The sequence below is a fragment of the Corythoichthys intestinalis genome, chromosome 2 (assembly GCF_030265065.1).
Source record: "Corythoichthys intestinalis isolate RoL2023-P3 chromosome 2, ASM3026506v1, whole genome shotgun sequence".
Taxonomy (NCBI): domain Eukaryota; kingdom Metazoa; phylum Chordata; class Actinopteri; order Syngnathiformes; family Syngnathidae; genus Corythoichthys; species Corythoichthys intestinalis.
In genome coordinates, this window is record NC_080396.1 from 55420322 (window position 1) to 55430246 (window position 9925).

The 9925-nt window shown below is 39.0% G+C and overlaps 1 protein-coding gene across 5 annotated transcripts in view; it reads left to right on the plus strand.

Annotated features, from left to right (window-relative positions):
• mybpha (myosin binding protein Ha) overlaps positions 1 to 6673 on the plus strand; it is a 39872-nt gene extending 33199 nt beyond the window's left edge. For 3 of the 5 annotated variants that reach the window (XM_057830044.1, XM_057830045.1, XM_057830046.1), the window contains 3 exons: positions 497 to 683; positions 1256 to 1311; positions 5940 to 6673. In XM_057830044.1, coding sequence (XP_057686027.1) covers positions 497 to 683; positions 1256 to 1296 — 228 coding nt within the window. In that variant the 3' untranslated portion in view covers positions 1297 to 1311; positions 5940 to 6673. The remainder of the gene's footprint in view (positions 1 to 496; positions 684 to 1255; positions 1312 to 5939) is intronic. The other 2 variants (XM_057830047.1, XM_057830048.1) reach the window with 1 other exon arrangement.
• Positions 6674 to 9925: the final 3252 nt, after the last annotated feature.

The following is a 9925-nucleotide window of genomic DNA, read 5'->3' on the forward strand; positions in this document are numbered from 1 at the left end:
GCTATGCTTAGCTCTCATCCTATCATCATACCCAAATTTCTCTTCTCTTCCCTCCTCCTGTCCTATTGCTTAATAGGTTCATCCAATCCCCACATGATGTTCCCTCTCTTAATGAGGTTGGATTATTTTGTATCTCTTACTTAGAAACAGGTAGCATGTACATTATGTTCAACCATGTTTCTATGTCTCCATTCCCAAGCCCGTTCTCTCACAGTACCTCACTTTGGAGAGGTGTATTATTGTAGCGACTATTGATTGGATTTAAACAGATGTCAGAAAAGAGTTCTGTGGTCATATTTCATGACAGGAGATTACTGAATACCTACTGCACCTGTCAGTAAAATTTTTAGGTTGTCCCTCCACTAGACATTAACGCTAAGCAAGAAGGACCAATTTAGCTATGAGTGGAAGCCGACCAGATGCTTGTACTCGAACAATATCTGTAATATCTTATATTTGGGAGTTGACATTGGGTTTTCCCGTTCTTCTCATGCAGCCTAAGATTGAATGGCTGAAGAACCAGATGGTCATCGGTGATGACCCCAAGTTTCGTCAGCTCTCCAACCAGGGCATTTGTTCCTTGGAGATCCGCAAGCCGTGCTGCTTTGACGGTGGCGTGTACACATGCAGAGCTAAGAATGCTCAAGGAGAAGCCACTGTTTCCTGCAAACTGGAGGTCAAACGTATGTAATGCGCAGATCCCTTCACAAATGCTAACAGTTTACTGTGGAACTTTGGTTTTCATGATGAATCTCTTTCAAATAGTTTGAATAGCCTCACAAAAAAACTGAATCAATAACTTGTATACACAATTATGTAAAATTAGGTAATACTTACAAGACAATGAAAAATATTAACATACATTAAAAAGGATGAATAACAATAGTTCAATAGAGAAAATAATCATAGAGGACCACAGAAAGGTATTAATAAATGATTAAAAAATTGTTATGGCATATGCACAGAATCTATAAATTAGCTTTCAAAAAAACAACAACAACAAAAAGAAATACCATACTTTGAGAGAAATATGTGAGGGTATGCTGACTCAAAAAAAAAAAACACTCATGAAGAAGACTTCAATACAGACCAACACTGACAATATCGTCAAAAATTTCAGCAGAGGAATATAGTCAAAAACGGAATTCTATGGAAAAACACGTGCATAAGAACACTGAGGTTCCACTATACAAGAAATTAATTATCATCATGTTATATTCAAAATATACTTAAATGTTTTTATTTGTCTTTATAGAGGTGATTCTTTCGGCAGCTGAGAAGGAAAAGGGCAAGTAAAGCAACACCACACAGGTAAGGTCGAATGAAGTACCATACATTCATAATGAAACAAATATGAAAATATAACTAATTTATATTGACAATCATGAGTAATAAGTCTATCTTTGTTCCTTGGGCTCAACTCGCCAGGTAAATATGGATGTTCGTACAAAGAAATTATTAAACACATAGAAGTTTTTTCCTTTGAGACTATCCCTTCACTTAGTACGATGGAAGGTAAATTTGTGCTATTGTCACTTGGACCAGCACCAAATTTCACCTCTTCATTAAGACACAAAAGCCGTACATGTCAGAATTTGCTCCTTAAAGTGCCTGTGACAGCATGAAAAAAATCTTAAATAGCATTATTATGTAAATTAGAATTATATTTTGAGACGATTCGACTATATACAACAATTTGGCAAAGCACAGATGATGACAAATTCGTCTTTTAATCTGCCGTTTAGCCTCTGCGTGTCATTATAGCGCTCTAGCGTCCCAAGCTGGGGGATGACGTCAGCAGGGTCACGATTTCATCTGATTTAGAATTTAGCCCAATGAGGGGGAATTATTCAGAATGGGGAAAATGCGACGAAGAGAGCAGCAAAATGTCATTGTTTCAATCTCTCTACTCCAATATTTTTACAGGATATTCTTTTTATCTAAGTATTTTTCCCCTTATTGCTAAATAAATGGTATGGTCATGACAAATAACAGTCTTGTGCTAAATGGAATATGAAATATTAAAATTGCATTTATTCAGTATGACATGGCAAAATTACTCTATAATAGTAAAAAGTTTCGACTCCTTGCACCTCCCGAACGATATTTTATGCCACCGGAGTTAGTCCAGCTTTTGCCATTTACCTTCCCCGGCTTCGGAGAGTGTAAACAATCCAGGAGGCGTGACAGCTAGCCGACATGCTAACCCGAACCGAGCAGCGTTTCTAAGTCTTATTCTCGCCTTTCGAGGCGAAAAATCACACAAAACTACCCCGGACCATGTCACATGGTGGCAGGGTTGTCAATTGTCTTCACTGACGGCAACCTTTCCGGCGGCGAGCAAGTAACAGCTCGTCATTCCCCTGCTGCGGGCAGGAGAGATCTGCCGGGGAAGCAGATGGAGAATGACCGCCGGACAAACCGGCCGACGTCGGAGGAGCGCGTAGCTGCCTGAGCCCAACCAGAAAATAGTGGTCAATTGCCGGGCACATGAAGAGGGCAGCGGAAGCTGGAAGTCTGGACGATATCGAGAACCGCATGAGCATAAGCTGAATATTGCGCTCTCCCAGTGGCCAAGCGAATAGGACCGAGGCGGGTGTGAGCCGGTCGTTGGCCGACTGGCATTCTCGGTGGACAAGGAGCATTGTCAGCCACAAAATGCAAGCCACCTCCGTATTAAAACGTGTGCCATGATCCCAGTATTTGACATCATATAAACACCATTTTTACTCACTGTCTCCAAAGTCTAAAGGTCCCACAGTTGTTGGACTTGTTTTGGCCTATCTCGGGGTGAACGGGAACTTTTTGCGACCCAAAAAGGCGTCACACGCCTCTCCCTGGTGCGGCAAAAAACCTTGCAGAACATTTGCCTGGCATGATGCGAAAAATAAATGAATTAATCCGCGAAATCAGCTGAATCCGCAGTCCATCTGCATTCTGTAAAGCAATGCTGTATTGTGAGATGCTGACCTGGGTGACATCACATTCACATTCGTCCTCAACCCAAGAGTGGAGCCAGAAGTCGCTCATTTTCATGGCGCGCGATTCAAAAAATTTAATAAATAAAACAATCACTTCCACACACATCCAACTATTTCATTCAGGAGCATAAAATACTGCATGAAATATGAAATAAACATGCTTTTTGCTGTCATAGGCACTTTAAAGGTGTTACTTTGTTTTACTCGTAACTGCCACCTCCGACCTAAAGTGTAACTGCAGCCTGTCCTAAACTGGTGCATGGCGCGCATGCTTGTGGAGTATGCGTGTGCATGGGGTAGAAAAGTATTTTAAATTAACAGTGAAAATTCCGTATAGTACCTTTAAGATCAATGCCTCATCATTCAATGACTTGTATCAAGGTCAAGGTATTTTCCTCATTAAAAACACGTATTAAGTATTTTGATTTTTTTTCTTTCATAGCATTATGTTGTGTTAACAGACATGATAAATCTACACTATAGTTCCAGGAGTTGCTCCTGAACAGCCTGTTAATACACAACCTTATTTAGCCATCTGACAACGCAAAACATTATTTATGCAAAAGGTAGATTTGAAGATGGAGTTCCTTGCAAATGACCCAAGAGAGAAAACAATCACACAAACACACTCTAAAGCTGACTGTGATTAAGGACATGTGTGTTCATATTTCACCGCAACTAAGGTCATATGCCTTCCCGATAACTCTAGAGGTCCGGTTTTGACAGCATCCTCAGTGTGTTGGGTTGCAGTCAAACCTGTATTTCCGGCTGCCCGCTGGTGATTAGATAACATTACCATAAGAGTGTTTTCATGCCAGGTGGTAACCGGCGATTAAGGGAGCGTTTCTCAATGGGAGGAGAAGTAATTAGTAAGGGAAGGCCTTTGGATGAGAAGCAGGGTGTTGATAGTGGTGTGTCTGACGATGATATCAGCACTGCAATCCACAGTTTCTAAAAATGAGTCACGATAGTCTGACACACAGCCAAACTGATTACATTAAAATGAGACAACAGTCAGAGCGAGCTGTGGAGGAAAGAAGAACAGAAACCAGCAATTACCTTCTATGTAAAGGCCCATGCAGTTAAACATGCAATAATTTGATCAGCAACAGGATTGAAACACTGGCCATTAAGGGTGTAACGGTACATGTATTTGTACTGAACCGTTTCGGTACGTGGTTCTCGGTTCGGAACGGTGGCGTACCGAACGAGTTTGTGACGTAATGTAACCCTTACTTTTCGAGGCTGTGAGTCGATCAGGTTACAGTTTCTCTGTGTAGATTATATTTACTCCATCTTCTCTACTATAATAAGGACCAACACGGTAGGACAGTATAACCACGAAACGTCAACGGCGCGACAACGTGGCCGCCGCGGAAACACAGTGAAACGCAGGCGTTAAAGTCAATCAGCCAATGCACACCAGTCGCAGTGCGGTCGCGTGTTAGACGCGTCCCAGAAGCGGCTCAATACGACGCACGCGAAAAGAACAGCAGAGTTTATTATTTGACGCAAGACGCGACCCTCCTGCGTCAATATTACTACCGGTAAGTAGGATCGGGCAGACCGGAAGTCACTCGTGTAAAAATACGGTGGATCCGGTCGATTTTCAAACTAATATGCAATCGTAACCCACTTTTTGGTCCATCAGATCTCTTGAGTGGTAGATCGGGGCACAGTTGACTTGTCTTTGTTGATTTACTGCTGTCTTCTCTGCTATAATAATAACCAACACGCCCCCGTGTTCAATACAAAACCCTCCTACCACAACAAAACAAGTAGGAACTAATATTCACATAGGAACTAAAGTTATACAACATAAAATATACAATATAAATGAATACTACATCACATTTGTAAAATATAAACACATAATAAAATAAATAATAGCCCATTTAAATAAAATAAATTGAAATGAGCTAAAACACCTGTAATTAAATAATAAGAATTATACACAGATCCTGCTTACACAATTGAATTTATTCATTTCTGTGTGGCGCTATAACTTGAGAAAATCCACCAATAAAGCTTTTGAAAACCGTTCATAAAAAAAAAAAAAAAAAAAAAAAAAAAAGATTCATTGAGGCATTTCATTTGTAAAATACATGTTAAAATCTTTGTCAGTGGGATTACTTTTCTCTTTAGCACAGGACTTTTTTTCTTCCCCAATATGAGGGGTCTGAAAGGCAAATTGGTGTTGGATTATCTTTAAATACTCGCTACTTTTTGAGCAGAATTCTAGCTTTGTATAGGCAAATGTTCCTATTGTTGAAAGAACAAAGGTGTGTAATAAACAACTAGCACATTTATATTTTGCATTTTGTTTTCTTACTGTACCGAATATGAACCGAACCGTGACCGAGATTTTTGTGTACTGTTACACCCCTACTGGCCATGGACACAAAATATAAGTGTTTCATTGTAAAACTTGAGCTACCACTAGAGAATTTAGCTAGGCAGAACTGCTCACATTCTTTTTCTCAGGGTTGCTCTATATGTGTGTGGTTACTTGTAGCTAGGCAGAATTTTTCAAGCCTAGATAAAAACTTTGATGCCATGCTTGGGCCCAAACTATGCAGCGCCATCTGCTGGATTGGTTGAGACTCCTACTCATTTGCTGTTAAATGCAAAATTGTCACTATTAGTAGGAAACATGAAGAAAATTAACTCATTCTCTCGCTCCATACATACAATACAGGCCAAAAGTTTGGAGTGGACACACCTCATTCAATGCAACACAATTGAAGGTCCCAACCCCGTTGATAAAGCAATAAATTCCACTAATCAACCCTGAAAAGGCATACCTGTGAAGTCAAAACCCGTTTTAGGTGACTCCCTCTTGAAGCTCATTGAGAGAATGGGAAGAGTGTGCAAAAAAGATTCTGATCAGACATACATTTACACACATTTAATTTTTCTATTGTTTAACCACCTAATGTTCTTTTTGTGTATGTTTAGGGTGCCGGGAAGAAAGATGATGGTGCAACATTGTACATAATGACGAATCTGTCTCCAACCAACCTCACTGCATCGTCCCATTTTGTTAAATCCTGAATGATAATATAGTTTGTTTTATGTCAGGTTGATTTTTTTTTTTGCCATTTACAATAAATTATAGTTTGTTAGACCACTCAATAAAAAGCATTTGTTTTTTCAAAAAGAGATAGGTGTGAAATAAATATTGCGTTTTATGTATGTTCATTTCTCCATATGTTTTAAAATGTCCCTATATTTTTTTTTGCCAAAGTATGCAGTATTTTGTGTTACATCATTTAATTTTATTCCCACAAATGTCAAATAATGACAGTGAACTACTGACCAAACACTCTTAAACAGCATTCAAATCCACCAAGTTTAAAGTCCTCACCCAGCTGGCTACAGGGGCACATAATTCTTTTGACATGACTGGAGAGGCAAGTACAGGTGTTTTAAAATGACTTGGCCTGAGAGTGAAAATCATATTTTGCATGCCACAGTCGTGGCAGGTAAGGAAAGATATTTTTTTATTTACAATAACTTTGTCTATTTTTGATCAATGGGTATTGTGCACACAGTTGTTTCAACAATATTCATGATTGCAGTGTGCTGCAGTTTCAGCTAGTTTTGCAAATACAGTAAACACTATAATTATCCATAATTATGATTATTGAATTATTATATAATTATCAGAATTGTAATTACATTATTGTTCCAGCTAATGGTCATCTTTGTCTTAATGAGATATGGGAAATCAAGAAATGTCAGAGGAGATGTGTCAAGATTTGCACTTGCAGATAGGCTAGTAATTTATGTGTAGTAGTTCTCTAAAACTGAATGGCATGATATGCAGTAGTCTTTTTTATCATGTCATCTGTTTGAATTGGTTCTGTTTGAAACATGTTCGTGAAGTAGATAAATGTGATACTTAAACAACATACAAGAAAAATAGAGAACACAAGGGTAAACAGTCTACAGGTATAGGTTAGGTTAGACATTATGTAAAACGTAAATAATAAAACACAAAATACAATTATTTACTATCCTTTTCAGTTTAAAGGGACACGCTAGGCATTTTGATGACTTGGTTTTAAAATACATTAAATACGTTTTGAAGGTAAGTGCTGAAAACGTGTACAGGCTGAGAAAATTTGAGTGATGAATCTTTGGGTTATAGCAATAAACCAGACAATTGCACGAGTCCTTATAATCCGATTCACTAATTAATCCCGAGTTTTACCTGTAGTAGGCAAGTCGAGTCCATTCATAAGGTTATGTCGAGTCGAGTCGTCTTGAGGTCATATCGAGTCGAGCTGAGTCACAAGGTTGTAAAGACGAGTCGTGTCAAGTCAAAAGATTGTTGAGTCAAGTTGTGTCACAGGTTAGTCAAGGCCTTCACCATTGTTCCCCAGCCTACTCACAAAGCACTCAAGTTTATCTTTGAGGAAAACCTTACTGTCAATGTAAGCTAATGTGAATAAATAAATAAATAAATGAATGAATATACGTATACATGCAGTATAGTCTGCAGTGAATGAAGCAGCATTATGGTGTTCCAAGCAGATCACTGGAACGTGGGAACCAATCTAAGATCCAAGTTTTTCAAGTGAGCTTGTCAAGTCTCAAGTCATTGCCTCATGAGTCAAGTCATGTTGAGTCCCGAGGCATTGCCTCACGAGACGAGTCTCGAGTCCTGGGCCCTCACATCTCAAGTGAGTCAAGTCCGAGTCTGCATTTTTTTCTAAGTCCAAGTTGAGTTGCGAGTTATTAAATTTGCGACTCAAGTCTGAGTCCCTGTGATTGAGTCCAATTGTCTAAAATAAACTCTTTTTCTACTCATAGCTGCCAGAATTTTTGGACAAGCCTAAAAAGTGGGTCAAGGCAAGGGTAGGAGTGGGAACCTCTTGGTACATCACGATACGATACGATTTGTGATACAAAGCTCACGATAATGATGATCTTACGATATGGCGATACAACGATTATCGATACATCGCTCAGGAAATCATTCTAGGATATTCTACAAACAACTAATGAACAGAAAAACAAGCTTCTGCTGTGAATTGGAATGAATTTATCACTTGTAGACGTCCAATCCATTTGAACTGGGAGGGTGGCATGTTCATTCGCTGTCATCCCTCCCACTTCAAATGGATTGAACGTCTATGGCCGTCAGTGACAGCCAATGCCAGGCAATGCCAGGCAATGAGGTAATTTTGGGCCATTTGAGTCATTTACCTGTTGATTTTCAGTTACTTCCTATTGATTTTGGGGTATTCCTGTTTATTTTGAGTTACAGAACAGGAAGTGACCTGGGAATCACCCAACTCAATAGGCAGTGACTCAAACCCAACAGGAAATGACCTGAAAATGCCATAAAATGAATAACATGTGACCTGTAAATGCCCTGAAAATCGGACAGAATAACTGTAAATGATCTGGTTTCGAATGAACAAACGTTCCCAGTCTAAATGATTTAGCGTCGAGCACCATCAATGCAGCCTTATAGTTAACTGAGACATTATTATGGTGGAAGATTTTGGTAGCAACTTGTTGGGTCCCCTTTTTTTTTTTTAAACAGTGACACCTTTTTAAAACGATATCTCGATTCTTGGCAGGAGCATATCGATAACCTATTGGGATACAAAGTATCACGATATATCACCATTTCGATATTTTTGCCACACCCCTAGTCAGGGGATGTCATGTAGAACTCTAGCTTTCTGGCTCACCCTATCACTATTTAATAACTCCGCAACCCTTCAGTGGCTTTGTGCCCAGCACAATTGAAGCTTCCTCATTTGCTTGATCATGAAGCTTCTGCCTTCAAGTTACAGCCTCTGATGCCCCATATACTGTACATCATTTCTCACATGTGTAACTGGTGGTGTTCGTCTCCTGTGTATTAATGACGACAGGAGTCAAGATTGCTGTCTGATGACCTTGTAATTGCTCTGACTGACAAAGTATGCAAAAACACAATCCTCCCGTTAAAATTGGTAATAAGTAATGTGCCCCTAACCATTGACATACACAAAGAAAACGGAAACGGGGAGACATACCTGATAAAGTCCTAAAACATAATCCCCTGTCAAACTTGGCATAAGCAATGTGGCCCTATTCAAATTAAACAACAAAGAAAGATAATGTAATAGTTATACAGTATAGTTCCAACTTTGAAAGAGGAGGACAGACTGAAACAAAACAGGAGAAAATAAGAAACCAACCAAGTTTTGTGCAATTATAAAATAAAATTACAATATTTGCTTATCTGAGGCATAGACATCATCATTATTGACGGGTCAGCTTGGCCATGCACTGCGCAACTCCTTCAAGCAGGGGGCCGCCCACATCAAGAGGAGCTATTCACAAACACGCATGCAGCGAACTAATGGTGGATTTTGGTTCAAAAAGTACGAAAGCTGTACCACATACAAACAGGAGGGATTGTCTTAGGAGTGATCTGTTCGAGGATTCAAGGTAATTATTATATTTTTCTGACCATGCATGCATTTTGAAACGTTGTGAAAAAAAATGGAGAAATTAGCCGCTAAGGCATTGGCATCATAGTTCGCAATAATTAGGTAAAATAAATGCTACCTGCACATTTTTTTTTCTTTTAACCAAGAATCGAGACTGATTTACATCTATATCTACAGTGGGGAGAACAAGTATTTGATACACTGCCAATGGGAAAAGAATTCAAGGATTTAAGAATTTATTCACAAGAATTTCAAAGTAAAAATCTCTTTGTTTTGGCAAGACGGTGCCACAGTGAACTTAAAGACAGGCCGAACATTCAACATACGTGTATTTACGTAAAATAAATGCTACCTGCACATTTTTTTTGCTTTTAACCAAAAATCGAGACCGTTACATCCATATCTATAAAGAATTCAGGGATTTAAGCATTTATTCACGAGAATTTGAACGTAAAAAGCTCTTTGTTGTGGTAAGGTGGCGCCACA